Source organism: Cololabis saira, chromosome 14 (assembly GCF_033807715.1).
Source record: "Cololabis saira isolate AMF1-May2022 chromosome 14, fColSai1.1, whole genome shotgun sequence".
NCBI lineage: Eukaryota > Metazoa > Chordata > Actinopteri > Beloniformes > Belonidae > Cololabis > Cololabis saira.
This window is the reverse complement of record NC_084600.1, coordinates 46,343,841-46,364,735: the sequence shown is the minus strand read 5'-3', so window position 1 is coordinate 46,364,735 and position 20,895 is coordinate 46,343,841. Positions and strand designations below refer to the sequence as shown.

At 47.7% G+C, this 20,895-nt stretch overlaps 1 protein-coding gene across 2 annotated transcripts in view; it reads right to left on the bottom strand.

Moving 5' to 3' along the window:
- Window positions 1–5,693, bottom strand: part of LOC133460143 (RNA-binding protein Nova-1-like) — a 434,537-nt gene extending 428,844 nt beyond the window's left edge. For both annotated transcript variants that reach the window (XR_009784094.1, XM_061740698.1), the window contains exon 1: window positions 5,262–5,693. Coding sequence is in view for 1 of the 2 variants with exons in the window: in XM_061740698.1 (XP_061596682.1) it covers window positions 5,262–5,265 (4 nt within the window). In the remaining variant the exon portion in view is untranslated. The remainder of the gene's footprint in view (window positions 1–5,261) is intronic.
- Window positions 5,694–20,895: the final 15,202 nt, after the last annotated feature.

Sequence of the window (20,895 nt, the reverse complement as noted above, 5' to 3'; positions counted from 1 at the left end):
TTCATTCATTCATTCATTCATTACCAGCTTCAGCATTCATTCATTCATTCATTCATTCATTCATTTATTACCAGCTTCAGCATCCAGCTTCATTCATTCATTCATTTATTACGAGCTTCATTTATTAATTAATTCATTCATTACCAGCTTCAGCATTCATTCATTCATTCATTACCAGCTTCAGCATCCAGCATCATTCATTCATTCATTCATTCATTTATTACCAGCTTCAGCATCCAGCATCATTCATTCATTCATTCATTCATTCATTCATTCATTCATTCATTCATTCATTCATTCATTCATTCATTACCAGCTTCAGCATTCATTCATTCATTCATTCATTCATTCATTCATTCATTCATTCATTCATTACCAGCTTCAGCATTCATTCATTCATTCATTCATTCATTCATTCATTCATTCATTCATTCATTCATTTATTACCAGCTTCAGCATTCATTCATTCATTCATTCATTCATTCATTCATTCATTCATTCATTCATTCATTCATTCATTCATTACCAGCTTCAGCATTCATTCATTCATTCATTCATTCATTCATTCATTCATTCATTCATTCATTACCAGCTTCAGCATTCATTCATTCATTACCAGCTTCAGCATTCATTCATTCATTCATTCATTCATTCATTCATTCATTCATTCATTACCAGCTTCAGCATTCATTCATTCATTCATTCATTCATTCATTCATTACCAGCTTCATTCATTCATTCATTCATTCATTCATTCATTCATTCATTCATTCATTCATTCATTACCAGCTTCAGCATTCATTCATTCATTCATTCATTCATTGCCAGCTTCAGCATTCATTCATTCATTCATTCATTCATTCATTCATTCATTCATTCATTCATTCATTCATTCATTCATTCATTCATTACCAGCTTCATCATTCATTCATTCATTAGCAGCTTCAGCATTCATTCATTCATTCATTCATTCATTCATTCATATATAAATATATAAATATATATATATATATATATATATATATATATATATATATATATATATATATATATATATATATATATATATATATATATATATATATATATATATATATATATATACCATGAACCTGTTCCCAGCAGGACTGGGGATCATCTAAGGTCAAAAGGTCAGATTTCAGATTTCTCCATTTTCCAGATTATACTATATGAAGTCTGTACTGACTGGGTCATGTGACCAGTTCTGGGTCAGTCTAATCAGTCAACAGCTGAGCTGTGAAAACCCGGCAGATTCTGACAATCTTAATTGTATTCAGATATTCCTTAAAATGTCTGAGTAACGGCAGTTCGAAAACAAAAATTAGATATTTTTGAAGAAAACTTTTTTTTACATTGCAGTCAATGGAGACTGAGGCAGGAATTGGCGTGGCTGTTAGCCCCGCCGTTTAAATTTTGTTCCTACCACGCCTGTCAAAGTCACATTATATGAATCCCAACACCTATGTCTACATTCTGACCAAAAATTACCTGTCTACCTTTTACGGTTTGGCCGTGAGCTCGAGTTACAAATAAAAATTATGGTCATTTTTTGAATCTTTCGCTCACTCTAAACAATTAGAACTTCACTGTAGATTTGACAAAAAAGTGGTTTCCAGTCCTCGCTTGAGCGCTCATATCTTGAAAAGTGTACATTTTAGGAAAAAACAGTTCCAGGTTCAGAGAGAAGAGAAGTTTTCCTCCGTTTTGAAGTTTGAATGACATTTTTCTATGTGCAAGTATGAGAAAGATACGTGACTCAGAAAAAAGGTGAATTTCGTCTTTTTTCTCCCATCCGCTTTGAATGGCGCCATAGAAATACATGGGAAAATAGTTCCCCGTTAGTTTGGAAATTTGGAAAGGTTTTTGCACTTCGTGCAAAAACTATTTGTGCCATCGCTCTGAAAATCCACAGGACTGTAGATATATTCAGGGCCTACAACTTTTTAATTTGGTTCATAGTTTTTCGAGTAACGGTGTGCGAGTGGTGAGGCCCCAAAATTCTCCCAATGCATTCCGGATGGGTTTTAGCACGCACGTTTGTGCACGTTACCCAGAAACGTGCACGCCAATTGCTTATAAAAGTCATAGCACACGATTCCCGATTAAGTCGCACGTTTTTACGTTTTTACTTTTCGCGTTTTCTCAAAACTGTAGGAGGAGTAGCGAACCGAAATCTGTCCGGAAAATGAATAATAATAAAAAAAAAAAAACCCGCAGAATAACATTAGTGCCTCCGGCTTCGCCAGAGGCATTCCTCCTCCTTGCTATTGCATAGCTTTGGAGGAGGAGTGCCTCTGGCTGGAGGCCGTAGCACTAATAATAAAAATAAGAAGAAGAAGAAGAAGAAGAAGAAGAAGAAGAAGAAGAAGAAGAAGAAGAAGAAGAAGAAGAAGAAGAAGAAGAAGAAGAAGAAGAAGAAGAAGAAGAAGAAGAAGAAGAAGAAGAAGAAGAAGAAGAAGAAGAAGAAGAAGAAGAAGAAGAAGAAGAAGAAGAAACATCACAGATACAATAGGGTCCTCGCACCTTCAGTGCTCGGGCCCTAAAAATCTTGTTCCACTGGCAGATTTTTCTACTTAATTTAAGTTGAAATCTACTTGAAACAGGTGAAAATTGTTGTTTTTTCCAGTGATGACTCTTGTTTTAAGTGGAATGAGATTTTTTTTGACTAAAATTGAGACATTTTAACTAGAAATAAGACAAATATTCTTGTAAAGATTGAGAGTTTTTGCAGTGACGTGATGCTGGATCCTCTCTGCTGCAGAAAAGGTGACGTCAGCGAAGCAGAGTTGTAGCGAGGCATCGCTACGTCGCTATACGACTGTGTTTCTGGAGGTTTTTACAGACGGACCGTCCGTCGCCACGGCAACGGACCGACTCCAGCCTCCTCAGGTGCTGATGGAGACGCTGGATCAGGGATTAGGGGTTAGGGATTAGGGATTAGGGGTTAGGGGTTAGGGGTTAGGGGGGGAACCAGGAACCAGAACAACCTGTTCTGAGTTCTGAGCTCATGAATCCAGAGACGGACGTGAGGAAGATTCACCTGCTGAATGAACGAGCCGCTCGTCGCCATTAGCAACGCCGTTAGTGTTTCTGCAGCCAGAACTCACAGACGAGACCGACGTCCACTCAGGTGTTGATGACGTCACCGATCTGACATCAATGTCTGCAGGAAAAACAACGACCGGAGAAACAACGACCGGTGAAACAACGACCTGAAAAACAACGACCGGGAAACAACGACCGCAGAAACAACGACCGAGAAACAACGACCGGAAAAACAACAACCGGAGAAACAACGACCGAGAAACAACGACCGAGAAACAACGACCGAGAAACAACGACCGGAAAAATAACGACTGGTCTCAGACCCCCCATAGTCTCCCAGACCCCCCATAGTCTCCCAGACCCCCCATAGTCTCCCAGACCTGGTCCCAGACCCCCCATAGTCTCCCAGACCCCCCATAGTCTCCAAGACCTGGTCTCAGACCCCCCATAGTCTCCCAGACCCCCCATAGTCTCCCAGACCCCCCATAGTCTCTCAGACCTGGTCTCAGACCCCCCATAGTCTCCCAGACCTGGTCTCAGACCCCCCATAGTCTCCCAGACCCCCCCAGTCTCCCAGACCCCCCATAGTCTCCCAGACCTGGTCCCAGACCCCCCATAGTCTCCCAGACCCCCCATAGTCTCCAAGACCTGGTCTCAGACCCCCCATAGTCTCCCAGACCCCCCATAGTCTCTCAGACCCCCTATAGTCTCCCAGACCCCCTATAGTCTCCCAGACCCCCCATAGTCTCTCAGACCTGGTCCCAGACCCCCCATAGTCTCCCAGACCCCCCATAGTCTCCCAGACCCCCCATAGTCTCCCAGACCCCCCATAGTCTCCCAGACCTGGGCCCAGACCCCCCATAGTCTCTCAGACCCCCCATAGTCTCCCAGACCCCCCATAGTCTCCCAGACCTGGTCCCAGACCCCCCATAGTCTCTCAGACCCCCCGTTCCCGTCACTATCCAGTCCTGGACCAGATCGCAGTAACAGGTCTAACCGTTGGGGACAGGGGGGACAAGTCCCCCCCATTAGTAAAGCTGTCCCCCCCTAGAATCATTTGAGACAGAATTAATAATTTTGGAACAATGCAGTAGTATTTAGTAGTGATGCACCAAAATGAACATTTGTGGCCGAAACCGAAATCGAAAATAATAATAAACAGTAAAATCTAATTACACTTAAAACTAGACTCATCACTGGAAAAAAACAACAATTTTCACCTGTTTCAAGTAAATTTTCACTTGAAATAAGTAGAAGAATCTGCCAGTGGAACAAGATTTATCTTCTCATTACAAGCAAAAACATCTTGTTCCACTGGCAGATTTTTCTACTTATTTTAAGTGAAAATCTACTTGAAACAGGTGAAAATTGTTGTTTTTTTCCAGTAATGACTCTTGTTTTAAGTGTAATGAGATTTTTTTTAACTAAAAATGAGACATTTTAACTAGAAATAAGACAGATATTCTTGTTAAGATTGTGGGTTTTTGTATCAGTGTATAATGTCAGATATGCTGTATTATTGCACCTTCCACCTAATACCATTGTTCTGTATTGCTCTAAGAAAGCTCTTCTGCCTGTTTGAGATAGAGATGAAAATGTCAAAATGCTGTATTAAAGAAAGGCAAAAACTTTTATTCCTTGTCCCCCACTGGATTTATTCTCTAAAATTTTACTGTTTATTGTCCCCCCCAACTATGAAACGGGATTTTCGCCCCTGCCCAGACCCCCCGTTCCCGTCACTATCCAGTCCTGAACCGAATCGCAGTAACAGGTCTAACCGTTGGGGGGTAAAGAAGGTGCCGGTTCAAACCCTGGCCCCCCCAGGAGGACGAGGCGGTTCAAACCCCGGCCCCCCCAGCGTGACGGGTGCCGGTCCAAACCCCGGCCCCCCCAGCATCCCCGGCCCCCCCAGCGCGGGAGGACGTGTCTCTGTTTAGTGAAGTCATCTAAAGGGGGGGCTCCTCCCTCCTCCCATCAGCCTCTCCACGGACCCCATCTGCATTTCAATGGGCTTCAATGGGCCGACCTGCTCCAGCGGGGAGAAGGACAATGAGGCAACGAGACAAAGCTGCGCCGCGCTGCCGCGGAGCCGCCGCCGGCGCGGCTGCATACACCAAACCTGCTGCTGCTGGAACCGCCAGGACAACAATAATTCAACAAGTCGCAGGACGACAGAGTTGCTGCCGCGTACTCACCCATTTCTGAGATGTAGCTGCTAGCGTCACTCCTCCGTCAGACGATGGCCATCAAAGCCGCGGTGTCGGTGTCCGAGTCCCGCCTCATCGGCGTAGGTGCAGGCGGCGCGTCGAGGAATGCGGTTGACCCTTTTTCACCCAAGGTCTCATTCATTCATTCATTCACGGCGGCGACTGCAGAGAGAAGCTTTCACATCCATCGTCGTGGCCGCTGCTGCTGCCGGCGGAGCCGGGGAAATAAAAATGCTAATGCGGCTCCTTCTTTTCCTCAGCGTTTGCAGGCGAAGACGGCACACATTGTTCAGTCCTGCAGCGTCGGAGGTTTTGGGGGGGGGGTCTTCCCTGCCGCATCAGCCCTCTGCCTGCTCTCATCCATATTCATCGAGTTGGCCCGTCTGTCTGGGACTGGCGGCCGGCTCGGCCAATGGCTGCCCTCCGTTTCCTCCGTTTCCTCCGCCCCCCCCCCCCGACGACGACACCGACGCCGGCTCCCAAAAAAAAGAGCTAATTTTCTCCCCCCTGCTCCGCCTCTTTTGACGCAGCACTATAAAGCGGCGAGTCCGTCCTCGCGCTCCGTAAGAGTGACAAAGGTGCGGCGGCGGTTGTTTCGGTTGCGGCGGCGGTGTTAGCGGTGGTGTTAGCGGTGGTTGCGGTGTTAGCGGTGGTGTTAGCGGCGGTTGCGGCAGCGTTAGCGTTGGGCCGGAGCTCTAGATCTAACGGGAGGAGTGGATGGGAGGATGACCTTCACCAGAGAGAGAGAGGTTCTGGTAGCAGGCCTCTCTCTCTCTCTCTCTCTCTCTCTCTATCTCTCTCTCTCTCTCTCTCTCTCTCTCTCTCTCTCTCTCGCTCTCTCTCTATTTCTCTCTCTCCCTCTCTCCACGTCTCTATTTCTCTCTCCATTTATCTCTCTCCCCACCTCTCTCTCCCTCTTTCATCCTTTCAATCTCTGTCTCTCATTCCTCTCTCTCTCCCTCTCTCTCTCTCATTCCTCTCTCTCTCCCTCTCTCTCCCTCCATCCCTCCATCCCTCCATCCCTCTCCAGGATGGAGGGATGGAGGTGATGGAGGAGGAGGGATCTGGACCGGCGTGCCGTACTTACGCCCCCCCTCTCTCTCTCCCTCTCTCTCTATCTCTCTCTCTCTCTCTCTCTCTCTCCATCTCTCTCTCTCCCCCCCTCCCAATCCCCCTCCCCCCCCCAGACGGCCATGTTTGAGAGGGCGGAGCGGCTCGTCAACCGTTGCAAATGGCAGTGCCGCAGAATGAAGGTGGGGGGGTTGGAGCTACGCTGCTACGCTACGCCTATAAATCTGAGAGAGGAGGGGGGGTTGGACTCAGGGGGGGGTGTAGGGGGTGGGACCTGGTCCTGGTCCTGGTCCAGGTACAGGTCGAGCTCCAGGTCCAGGCCCCCCCCCCCGAGTACGAACACCCCCAACTTCCAAACACTCCGTCCCTTGTGAGATTTATAGGCGTAGCATCGCTCCAGCCCCGTTTCCTAGTCCTAGTCCTGGACCAGGACTAGATCCAGATCCAGGACCTGGACCTGGTCCTAGTCCTAGTCCTGGTCCTGGACCAGGGGGGGGTCCAGGTCCACCTGAACTGGCCGGATCCAGACTCTGATCAGAACCTGTTCCCGTTTGGAGGTAAAAGCGTCGGAGAACAGATTCCCCCGTAGACGCCGATCTCCCAGGATGCATCACTCCCTCCCTCGCCCCTGCTACATCTCCACCTCTCTCTCTCTCTCTCTCTCTCTCTCTCTCTCTCTCTCTCTCTCTCTCTCTCTCTCCCTGTCTCTCTCTCTCTCTCTCTCTCTCCCTGTCTTTCTCTCCCTCTCTCTCTCTCTCTCTCTCTCTCTCTCTCTCCCTGTCTCTCTCTCTCTCTCTCTCTCTCCCTGTCTTTCTCTCCCTCTCTCTCTCCCTCTCTCTCTCTCTCTCTCTCTCTCTATTTCACTCACCTCTCTCTCTCCATCCTTCCATCCCTCCACCTGGATGATTCTCATTCTGATCACGTCTCTCCCAGCAAGAACACGTCTATCCTTCTATCCTTCCGTCCTTCTATCATTCTATCCTCCCATCCTTCTATCCTTGGATAGAAGGATGGGAGGATAGATGGATGGATCTCCCCCCCAGATCCGGTTTTCAGGGTAAAACTAGTGACAAATGTTCATTTTGGGAGGAAAATGTAAAAGCTGGTAGAAGCTTCATCTCCCTGAGGGGGTTGGTTTCTTCATCTCTTCTCTTTGTTGTGGCTCCGTCCCTGATCAATAACCTGATCAATAACCTGATCAATACCAGCTGCTGTTGAGGTGACAGCAGGCATTAGCGGTTAGCCAGGCGCCGCTAGGCGGCCGCGATGCTAACCGCTACAAACATCAACTGTGTCCAGGTTTGGTCTGAAGTCATTGACATTTTTGAATATTCATATTCCTCAATGTCCTAACCCTAACCCTTATTATTTTATTATTATTATTCTTATTATTATTTTTTATTATTTTTTATTTTGTATGTTTATTGGGGAGTGCAGTGGAAAATATACGTGTAAAAATTCAGCTTTTCTGTCTGTGCAGATTGGCGAGCCAGACTGCTGTAATAAATACAATAACTAGACAAGTGCCACGGAATACTTCCAATATCAAACCATTAAAAAGTTATTGCAGAAAATAGGGACTATCACATATCGACCAATCAGAAGAAGAGGTGGGGCTAATTTGCACCAATTAATTCAATTCAATTCAATTTTATTTATATAACGTCTAATACAACAGATGTTGTCTCTAGACGCTTTCCAGAGACCCATACCCAGAACATGACCCCTGAACATGAACTGGTACCTCCATGGTCCTGGTACCACCATGGTCCTGGTACCTCCATGGTCCTGGTACTGGTCCTGGTACCTCCATGGTCCTGGTACCTCCATGGTCCTGGTACCACAATGGTCCTGGTACCTCCATGGTCCTGGTGCCACCATGGTCCTGGTACTTCCATGGTCCTGGTACCTCCATGGTCCTGGTACTGGTCCTGGTACCTCCATGGTCCTGGTACCACCATGGTCCTGGTACTGGTCCTGGTACCACCATGGTCCTGGTACTGGTCCTGGTACCTCCATGGTCCTGGTACCTCCATGGTCCTGGTACCTCCATGGTCCTGGTACTGGTCCTGGTACCTCCATGGTCCTGGTACCTCCATGGTCCTGGTACTGGTCCTGGTACCTCCATGGTCCTGGTACCTCCATGGTCCTGGTACCACCATGGTCCTGGTACCTCCATGGTCCTGGTACTGGTCCTGGTACCACCATGGTCCTGGTACTGGTCCTGGTACCTCCATGGTCCTGGTACCTCCATGGTCCTGGTACCACCATGGTCCTGGTACTGGTCCTGGTACCACCATGGTCCTGGTACTGGTCCTGGTACCACCATGGTCCTGGTACTGGTCCTGGTACCTCCATGGTCCTGGTACCTCCATGGTCCTGGTACCTCCATGGTCCTGGTACTGGTCCTGGTACCACCATGGTCCTGGTACTGGTCCTGGTACCACCATGGTCCTGGTACCTCCATGGTCCTGGTACTGGTCCTGGTACCACCATGGTCCTGGTACTGGTCCTGGTACCTCCATGGTCCTGGTACCTCCATGGTCCTGGTACTGGTCCTGGTACCTCCATGGTCCTGGTACCACCATGGTCCTGGTACCTCAATGGTCCTGGTACCACCATGGTCCTGGTACCTCAATGGTCCTGGTACCACCATGGTCCTGGTACTGGTACCACCATGGTCCTGGTACTGGTCGTGGTACCACCATGGTCCTGGTACCTCCATGGTCCTGGTACTGGTCCTGGTACCTCCATGGTCCTGGTACCTCCATGGTCCTGGTACCTCCATGGTCCTAGTACCTCCATGGTCCTGGTACCTCCATGGTCCTGGTACCACCATGGTCCTGGTACCACCATGGTCCTGGTACCACCATGGTCCTGGTACTGGTCCTGGTACCACCATGGTCCTGGTACCTCCATGGTCCTGGTACCACCATGGTCCTGGTACTGGTTTCAATTCAATTCAATTCAATTTTATTTATATAGCGTCTAATACAACAGATGTTGTCTCTAGACGCTTTCCAGAGATCCAGAACATGTACATAAACATAAACATAAACATAAACATAAACCCCCGAGCAATTATTATATAAACAATGGCAGGTAAAAACTCCCTTAGTGGGAGAAAAGCCTTAAGCCAAACAGTGGCAAGGAAAAACTCCCCTTTAGGAGGGAAGAAACCTTGAGCAGGACCAGGCTCATAAGGGGGGACCCTCCTGCCGAAGGCCAGACTGGGGGAGTCAGGGACGTCGACAGCACACAGCAGGCAGGTGGAAGCAGCAGCGGGATGACTGGTCCTGGTACCACCATGGTCCTGGTACCTCCATGGTCCTGGTACTGGTCCTGGTACCTCCATGGTCCTGGTACCTCCATGGTCCTGGTACCTCCATGGTCCTGGTACTGGTCCTGGTACCACCATGGTCCTGGTACCTCCATGGTCCTGGTACTGGTCCTGGTACCTCCATGGTCCTGGTACCTCCATGGTCCTGGTACTGGTCCTGGTACCTCCATGGTCCTGGTACTGGTCCTGGTACCTCCATGGTCCTGGTACCTCCATGGTCCTGGTACCTCCATGGTCCTGGTACTGGTCCTGGTACCTCCATGGTCCTGGTACCACCATGGTCCTGGTACCTCCATGGTCCTGGTACGACCATGGTCCTGGTACTGGTCCTGGTACCTCCATGGTCCTGGTACGACCATGGTCCTGGTACTGGTCCTGGTACCACCATGGTCCTGGTACCTCCATGGTCCTGGTACGACCATGGTCCTGGTACCTCCATGGTCCTGGTACTGGTCCTGGTACCACCATGGTCCTGGTACCACCATGGTCCTGGTACCTCCATGGTCCTGGTACCTCCATGGTCCTGGTACCACCATGGTCCTGGTACCACCATGGTCCTGGTACTGGTCCTGGTACCACCATGGTCCTGGTACCTCCATGGTCCTGGTACTGGTCCTGGTACCACCATGGTCCTGGTACCTCCATGGTCCTGGTACCACCATGGTCCTGGTACCTCCATGGTCCTGGTACTTCCATGGTCCTGGTACCTCCATGGTCCTGGTACTGGTCCTGGTACCACCATGGTCCTGGTACCTCCATGGTCCTGGTACCACCATGGTCCTGGTACCTCCATGGTCCTGGTACTTCCATGGTCCTGGTACCTCCATGGTCCTGGTACTGGTCCTGGTACCACCATGGTCCTGGTACCTCCATGGTCCTGGTACTGGTCCTGGTACCACCATGGTCCTGGTACCACCATGGTCCTGGTACTGGTCCTGGTACCACCATGGTCCTGGTACCTCCATGGTCCTGGTACTGGTCCTGGTACCACCATGGTCCTGGTACCTCCATGGTCCTGGTACTGGTCCTGGTACCTCCATGGTCCTGGTACCTCCATGGTCCTGGTACCTTCATGGTCCTGGTACCTCCATGGTCCTGGTACCTCCATGGTCCTGGTACTGGTCCTGGTACCTCCATGGTCCTGGTACTGGTCATGGTACCTCCATGGTCCTGGTACTGGTCCTGGTACCACCATGGTCCTGGTACCTCCATGGTCCTGGTACCTCCATGGTCCTGGTACTGGTCATGGTACCTCCATGGTCCTGGTACTGGTCCTGGTACCTTCATGGTCCTGGTACCTCCATGGTCCTGGTACCACCATGGTCCTGGTACTGGTCCTGGTACCACCATGGTCCTGGTACCTCCATGGTCCTGGTACTGGTCCTGGTACCACCATGGTCCTGGTACCTCCATGGTCCTGGTACTGGTCCTGGTACCTCCATGGTCCTGGTACCTCCATGGTCCTGGTACCTTCATGGTCCTGGTACCTCCATGGTCCTGGTACCTCCATGGTCCTGGTACTGGTCCTGGTACCTCCATGGTCCTGGTACTGGTCCTGGTACCTCCATGGTCCTGGTACTGGTCCTGGTACCTCCATGGTCCTGGTACTGGTCATGGTACCTCCATGGTCCTGGTCCTGGTACCTCCATGGTCCTGGTACTGGTCCTGGTACCACCATGGTCCTGGTACTGGTCCTGGTACTGGTCCTGGTACCTCCATGGTCCTGGTACCTCCATGGTCCTGGTACCTCCATGGTCCTGGTACCTCCATGGTCCTGGTACCTCCATGGTCCTGGTACCTCCATGGTCCTGGTACTGGTCCTGGTACCTCCATGGTCCTGGTACCTCCATGGTCCTGGTACCACCATGGTCCTGGTACCACCATGGTCCTGGTACCACCATGGTCCTGGTACCACCATGGTCCTGGTACCACCATGGTCCTGGTACCACCATGGTCCTGGTACCACCATGGTCCTGGTACTGGTCCTGGTACCTCCATGGTCCTGGTACCTCCATGGTCCTGGTACCTCCATGGTCCTGGTACCTCCATGGTCCTGGTACTGGTCCTGGTACCTCCATGGTCCTGGTACTGGTCCTGGTACCTCCATGGTCCTGGTACTGGTCCTGGTACCTCCATGGTCCTGGTACCTCCATGGTCCTGGTACCTCCATGGTCCTGGTACTGGTCCTGGTACCTCCATGGTCCTGGTACCTCCATGGTCCTGGTACCTCCATGGTCCTGGTACCTCCATGGTCCTGGTACTGGTCTTGGTACCTCCATGGTCCTGGTACTGGTCCTGGTACCTCCATGGTCCTGGTACTGGTCCTGGTACCTCCATGGTCCTGGTACTGGTCCTGGTACCACCATGCCAATCTGCCAAGATTTTTTTGCTTGTAATGAGAAGATAAATCTTGTTCCACTGGGAGATTTTTCTACTTATTTCAAGTGAAAATCTACTTGAAACAGGTGAAAATTGTTGTTTTTTTTCAGTAATGAGTCTTGTTTTAAGTGGAATGAGATTTTTTCACTAAAACTGAGACATTTTAACTAGAAATAAGATACATTTTCTTGTTAAGATTTTGAGTTATTGCAGTGCAAAATATCCATATGAAGGACAAATATATCGGTCCGGTTACGTCCTCTATTAACCCACTGGTCAACAACAACATTTATCAGACATAACGAGGTTATAATGTGATTTTCTCTCCATTAAAAACGACAAGGAGCTCGCGAGATGTGAGGAGCTCGCGAGATGTGGGGAGCTCGCGAGATGTGGTAGGAGCACGAGGTACACAGAGACAGCAGCAGCATTCAATGTCGAGCTGAAAAATATACTTTTGGTTATCAAACAAATAGTAAATTGTACAGTAAGTGAAAACTTATTCAACAGAGAGGTTACATAGATATAAATAATCTGGATCAGGAAGAAACCATAGAGTCCCTGCAGGAGTATATGGAAGAAAGTTACAATCGAATTGTAATGGGGAAAAAAGACGCAGCTACCCCGAACGCCTCATCGTCAAAAAGATCCCGGGACGAGAAATCACCTGGAGCCGTCTCCCCCCCAGGTAACACCACTACAGACGCCCTGCTGTCCATCGACGCCCGGCTAAGTGGCTTTGAGAACCGTCTGTCCCTCCTGGAGGTCTTGCACAGGGAGATACAAGCGCTCCAGACCTCCCTGGAATACAGCCAACGGCAGGTGGAATCGCTCGCGGCTGAAAACCGGGATTTAAAGGAGTCGGTAAAATCTCTGACAGAGGGGATGAGCCAGCTTAAAAGGGACAATAAGACCATGAAAGAGGCAAATTTAGACCTTCAAAGTAGAAGCATGCGGGACAATTTAGTATTCTCTGGGATCCCAGAAAAAGCTGATGAAGATCCGGAAGCAGCTGTTCATGATTTCATCCGCAACCACCTGAAGCTTCCCGAAGACATGGCGAATTCCATCACGTTTCACCGCGTCCATCGCCTTGGAGGAAGAAGATCGGAAGCCCAGAGACCCAGACCCATTGTTGCCAAGTTTGAACACTTTAAGCAGAAAGAGCTGGTGAGAAGACGGGGGCCACAGCTGCGCGGACTGCCGTTCTCCGTGAACGACCAGTTCCCCCGGGAGATCCTGGACCGTCGCCGAGTCCTCTTCCCGGTCCGGAGGAGGCTCATTTCGGAGGGATGTCGGGCTGTCATCACCGTGGACCGGCTGTACGTGAACGGGGAGCTTTACCGGAACCCCAACATCACGCCGTGGCTCTTCTGAGAGATAAGTACAATTTGCCTTTTTTTCCTTTCTCTTTCTCTCTCACTAAATGGTGACTAGATTAGATATAGCTTTATAAACATTTGATAATTAGTTAGAGAGATAGCTTTATAAACACTGGGTGATTAGATCAGATAAAGTTTCATACAAATTTTCGGCACATATTAAGGTATTTATAATTTTTGATCTGCTAGTCTCAATGAGTTACAGTCACACATCGGTGATCGTTTCTTTTTTTTCTTTTCTTTTCCCCCTCTTCTCTATCTCTTTTTCTGTTTTCTTTTTTCTTTTAATTATGGTTAGAATTATTTCCCTCCCCCTCACCCCACCCCAATTGTCACACTCCTTTTTTCCTCTTTCCCTCCATGTCTCACTCTGCTGCACTTTCCGGTTGGTTAATTGGTACAAACATACATTTAGATTAACATGGCACACACACATCCAACTCCTGCAACATTACCATTTACATATAATGTTATTTTCAGTGATTGGATTATGGATAAATTAAAGTTCGTCACCTGGAACGTAAACGGGGCCGGGAACACAGTAAAGAGATTAAAACTTCTTAATCAAATTCAAACTCTGCAAGCAGACATTGTTTTACTACAAGAAACACACTTAGTTAAAGCTTCAGCAGATGCATTGGCCACGCCAGAATTTCCGCACGCTTATTCCGCCTGTTACAACTCCAGACAAAGAGGGGTAGCAATTCTCATTAATAAAAGAGTAAATTTCACTGTAAAGGACACACACATTGACTCAGAGGGTAGATATTTAATTTTAGTCTTGCAAATTCAAAGCTTGAATTTATGTATTTCTAATGTATATGGTCCAAATGTTGATGACTCCTCGTTTTTTCACTCTTTTTTCACCTCACTTTCTGCTCACCTAGACAACACAGTCATCATCGGAGGAGACTTCAACATGGTTCTGGACCCTGGAGTGGACAGGCTCAGTAATGCAGGCGGACACAGGAGTTGGCAGTCAGCAAGTATTGTTAAGCAATACATGAATGATCTGGGTCTTTGCGATACATGGCGCTCTTTACACCCAACCCTTAGGAACTACACTTTTTTCTCAGCCGTTCATCACTCATACTCTAGGTTAGATTATTTTCTAGTCAGTAGCTCTCTGATGAGAGATATCTCAGAATCACAAATTCACCCAATCATTATTAGCGATCACGCACCTGTTTCTTTCACTCTGGGGAAGAGGGGGAGCGTATCATCCTCCAAAGTTTGGAGATTTAATACATCATTACTTAAAGACCCCGACTTTACTAACTTTTTTAAGAAAGAATGGGACATTTTTTTGCAAAATAACGACCAGCCGGAAATATCAGCGAGCGTTCTATGGGAAGCTGGGAAAGCAGTAATGCGAGGCAAAATAATTTCCTTTTCGTCAAATAAAAAAAGAAAAGACAACTTAAAAACAAAAGAATTAGAAGGTGAAATAAAGACGCTAGAGGAGGCCTTCCAGACTTCTGCAGATGAACGTATCCTTAGCAAAATAAGGAAAACTAAAATAGAATTAAATAAAATAATTGACGCAAAAACGCAGTTTCTAGTACAAAGGCTTCGCCTGGAAAACTTTGCACATGCTAACAGATCAGGAAAATATTTAGCCAATCAATTAAAAATAAACAAAGAAAAAACAACCATAACATCTATTAAGGACCAGTCAGGGGAAGTTACACATGATCCCTGTTTAATAAATTCAATCTTTAGAGACTTTTACTATAAATTATACTCGTCACAAATTGAACCATCTGATCAATCCATTAATGAGTTTCTTGGAGAAATTAACCTGCCAAAGTTACATCAGGAACAGGTTACGAATTTAGATTCACCACTCTCAATAGGAGAACTCCATGAAGCTCTTCAACATATGCCCAATAATAAAGCTCCGGGCCCAGACGGTTTCCCAGCTGAATTTTATAAGGAATTCTGGAGCATATTAGCACCAACATTTTATAAAATGATTCTAAATATTAGGGAAAATAAAAGCTTACCCTTAAATATGAACTCTGCTAATATTAGTCTTTTATTAAAACCGGATAAAGATCCCTTGCTCCCATCGAGCTACCGCCCAATTTCATTAATAAATGTAGACCTTAAAATAATTAGCAAGGCCCTTACTGAACGTCTGAAAAGAGTCACCCCTTCTATTATACATCCGGATCAAACAGGCTTTATTAAAGGTAGACATTCCTCTACTAATATTCGCAGATTATTAAATATTATAGATTATTCCAGTATCAATAAACAGGAAACTACTATTATATACTTAGACGCAGAAAAAGCATTCGATAAGGTAAATTGGAAGTTTCTATTGGCAACCTTACATAAATTTGGATTTGGTGAATCTTTCATTGACTGGGTAAAAATATTATACAGCTCTCCCAAGGCACGTGTAAGGACAAATGATCAAATCTCTACAAGTTTTACCTTGCAAAGAGGCACTAGACAGGGTTGCCCTCTATCTCCCTCATTATTTGCAATATTTATCGAACCTTTAGCAGCAGCTATTAGACAATATCAAAATATTAAAGGTATACAATGCAAAATAGTAGAGCACAAAATAAGTCTTTATGCGGATGACGTACTCCTCTTCCTCCAGAACTCACGATCTTCACTATCACAGACAATTGCACTTATAGAGGGATTCTCATCTCTGTCTGATTATTCTATTAATTGGTCTAAATCCACCGTTTTGTGCGTGAACTGCAATTTTAGGAATATATCCAATACTCAATTACAATCAGGGAACATTAGATATTTAGGCATAAACATCTCCCCTAGGCTGTCGGAGTTAATAAAATTAAATTATGTTCAGCTTATAAAGAAAATAGAAGATGATCTTGCTAGATGGAGCTCTCTCCCCATTTCACTCATGGGTAGAATAGCCACCATTAAAATGATGGTTTTACCAAAAGTAAATTATTTTTTCTCAATGATACCATGCAAACCCCCTCTTTCCTGGTTTAAATCGCTGGACTCAGGTGTTTCAAAATTTCTGTGGAAAAATAAAACTCCACGCATTAGTTTAAAGACATTGCAGAAATCTAAAGAATATGGAGGTTTAGAGCTACCTAATTTTCAGTATTACTTCCTTGCCAATAAATTACAGTATATTGTAAAATGGTCAAAGGATCATCCTTTAGATAGTCAATGGCTGGACTCAGAGCAAGTGTTTTGCAACGAACTAGAAATCTCAGAGTTACCATTTATTAGTCAAAGTATCAAACGTCATCAATGTTTCAAAAGCATTAATATTAGCACAACTTTATCAGCTTGGTGGGAATTTCTTAAAGTAGCTAAAATTTTACTTTTTCCATGTGACCGTACACCCATATGGAACAACCCAGACATCGTGAAAAATGATAAAAAGATGGTTAACTTCGTTCAATGGAGAGATCAAGGAATACGGTATTTACAGCACGTAATTGTAGGAGGACAGTTTGTACCTTTCAATACACTTATGGTTCAATACGGAGTTAGCAGGAGTAAATTTTTAGAGTATCAACAACTCAAGGCCATAATAAATAAAACATACAAAATTGGACAATTAGACTTACAACTTCCCGCTAAGATAATAGATTTATTAAATCTAAGCAATTTAAAGTTGTTATCAAAACTTTACAGGTTAGTGTCTAAACTGGACGAGTCGGTCTCTCTCCCGATCTCCAAGTGGGAGGCGGATCTCTCTCTGAATACCGACCAGCTTTCTTGGTCACAAATATGCTTAAATACGTTTACTATGACTAAAAACCCAAACTTACAACTTATACAGTATAAAGTTCTTCATAGAATACATTATACTGGACAAAGGATGTTCCAGATGGGCTTTGTCACCTCTAATATCTGTTCACAGTGCACAGAGAACACCCCAGATAATTATATGCATGCTTTATGGTTCTGTACACCGGTACAGAGGTTCTGGAAGGAGATTTGTGAGGATTTATCCACATGGATCGACCACAGAATCCCAGTGTGCCCCACGGTATGTATATTAGGTCACCTGGGAGACACTCAAATAGATCCTAATTGGACACACCGGGTTCTCACTGCCTTATGTATCGCAAAGAAAACCATTCTAGTAAATTGGAAACAAAAATCCAGTTTATGTATTAACCATTTTAGGAATCTTTTATCAGATCATATTAGTAGTGAGATAATGTCTGCCTCCACTGAACAACACTCGGCTGAATTGCACTCTCTGTGGTCCCCGATTATTGGCTTCGTTACCTAGTGGGGGCGGGGGGGTGGTGATCTCGTAGCCCTTGGGGTTGGGGGTCGGCTTGGGGGGTCTGGGGCGCGGGCCTCTGGTGGCCCCTGGGGGGCGGTGGGTGGGGCCGCGGGGTCCTGTCCCTGGCCGGTGGGGGCCTTGGGGGCCTGTGGGGGGGGTACCTCATGGCGGTGGGGGGGGTGGCTGGGGAGGGCTCGGGCGGGGGGCGGTGGCTTGGGCGTCTCCGGGCCTCCTGGGGGGGGCTGGGCTGTGGACGTGGGGGTCCCACCCGGAGGGCCCGGTCCTGCCTGGGTGGGGGGTGGCTGTCTGCGCTGGGGGGGCATTGCTGCCTTGGTCCTCCGTCGCTGGGCGGGGGCCAAGTGCCCCTGCGGATGTGGGGACTCCGTGACCCTTGGGGTGTCCGCCGGGGTGGCCTCGGGTGGGGGTGGGGCCGGGTCCGGAGATCGGGCCTCCCCTGACCGGGGGGCGCACGGGCGGGCGCGGCGGCGGGGTGGCGCCATTCCCAGGTATCTATGTCTTATGTTGTCAGTATGAATGGGAGGATGTTGGACCGTTTCCCCCTCCGTCTGGGGGCTCCGGCGGCTCCGGGGGCGCCCGTGGAGGTACGGTGGGGCCCTGGCCCGGCTCGGGGGGCCGGCCCCCGTCTACTGGATGGCCGGTGGGGGGACGCGGGTGTCTTATCAGGGCCAGCTTTGCTGGTCCTGCCTCCTGGCTTCGGCCTCCGCTCCCCCTCTTGCCCCCCCTACACGATTCATACGCACATAGGCGAAAGGCGGGGGGTCCGGGTCGTGGGGGGCACTGTCCCGCGTGGCCCGGCACTCCCCGCCTCACGGTTTTAACAGCAAACTAGACACTGCACATTCAACACTTTATAAATACACTTGACAAGGACACGTAGTTCGGGAGGGGGGGGGGGGTCGGTGTCAATCGATGCTTGGCCCTCCCTCCTCCCTGTTTTTATGGCATTAATCACATGCACTCAACACAAGGGGCGGGAGGGGGTCCCACATCACCCGCGTTCCCTCACCGGCCTGGGCCTCGGACGGGTGGGTCGGGTTACCCGGGCCTGGCGGGGCCCGCCGTGCAGCCTGGGGTGCCTTCTGGCGGTGCTGGACCCCCCCGGGGAGGGGGAAACGGTGCGTGATTGTATGTCTGTGTCGGTGAGAATGCGGTATGGAAGGGTCCTGCCATGGAGGATTTGAGCCTCCATTGGCAGGACATCAAAAACTTAATAATTTATCAATATTATATTATACAAAGATGGTTATTATTATTATTATTATTATTATTATTATTATTAGTATTATTATTATGTATAGTATATTATATTATTATTAGTATAGGTATCGGATAGGTGAATGGATGAATGAATGGGATGCCTGGGTCTGGGGCCCTCCGTTGTCGGGCCTGCGCGGGTGTCGCCTTGTTGGGGGGTTCCCTCTCTCCGGGCCCGTCTCCGGTCCCCCCCGCTGCCTCTACGGCGGGGCGCCCCTCTGGTCTTGGAGGGCCACTTTCGTGGGGGACGGGTGCGCCTGCCCGCGTCGGCGGCCGGGGCGGCTCTGTCTCTCCGGGCAGGCTGGCCCCCTGCCGGGTGGGGGTCGTTGGCCTGAAGGGTGAGGGCCTCCTGGCCGCGTGTCCGGCCCGGACCGGGTGGCCGGGGATTGCCTGGGTCGCGGTCCGCCGCCGCGGGATCCCTGGCTGCTTCCTTCCGCGCCGTGGGGGCCCCGCCCGCGGGCCCCCTCGGCCGCCGCCGGGCGGGGGGGGGGGGGCTCGCAGGCGGTGGGTTGCCTCCCTCCTACTTCTCCCCTCTGTGGGGTTTGCCGGTGGCCTGGGTTCCGGGCTCTTCCTTGTCGGCCTCTGGTCTCGCGGGTGGCGGGGTCGCTCCCCCCCCTCCCCCACTATAGATACACTTCAGGTGGAGCTTTGTTTGGTTTATTACACACACACACACACACACACACACACACACACACACACACATACACACATATAGTCATTTAGTCACATGCACACACACACACACACACACACACACACACATAGACATACACACTGGCTTGTTCACCTGCATGCTGGCTCTCTAGTTTTTGGGTTTAGGTAGCGGTAGCGATAGCTTAGCTCAGACTGCGATCAGATCTCAAGATTTAGGTCGATTGCTGTTATTGTTTTGGTTGGCTCCGTGCCGGTTTCGTGCTTTGTTTGTGGTTTTTTGTTGCAGATTTCCAGTGCTTGACGTGTGTCTCCGTGTGTTCCTGCTTCCTGGATTGGCAGTGGATGTCGTCACCCCCCCCCCCAAAAAACAAAAAAAAAAAAAAAAAAAAAAAATCACTGGGTTTGTATGTGTATATTTATGTATGTGTACGCATATGTGTGCGTATATATATGTATATATTACATATAGTAATAATGCACATATATACACTTTTGGTTTCTACCGTCATGGTATCAATCAATAATATGTGTGCAGACAAGGTCAAAAAAAAAAAAAAAAAAAAAAAAAACGACAAAACATCAATAAAAATCTACCTATATAGGTTTTTCTTGTATTGTGTCTATAGAGTTTTTGCAGTTTGTTACTCAGCATCAGTGATGGGCAGTAACGCGTTAGAAGTAACGCGTTACTGTAATCCGATTACTTTTTTCAAGTAACAAGTAAAGTAAGGGATTACAATTGCAAAAACAGTAATTAGATTACCTTTACTGTTCTGAAAGAAGGCTGCGTTACCGCGTTACTAAATGCACTATTTGTTTTGTGAAAATATCTCATGACTTTGCGCCGCTCATACGTCAGTATGAGCGGCGCTTTAATAATTTTATATGGTGGAATATGCACAAAGAATAGAATTAAACTGAAAGTTCTATTGTTTTATATTGTTCCAGTAAAGTGTATTCAGGTTGTGCATCATGTTTTTGAAAAGTAACTAAGTAAAGTAACTAGTAATGTAACTAATTACTTTTGAAAATAAGTAATCAGTAAAGTAACAGGATTACGTTTTTGGTTCAGTAATCAGTAACTAATTACTTTTTCAAAGTAACTTGACCAACACTGATCAGCGTCCACATATAAAACAACTTACTGAGCTTTAAAAGTCTTAATGAAACAGAGAAGGTTCATCTCAGAGGGAGAAAACAAGGTTATATTTGTAATTAGAGACAGATTTATACCAGGGTTCATTAGGGTGGAGAAACTCTCTGACTCCCCCTGCT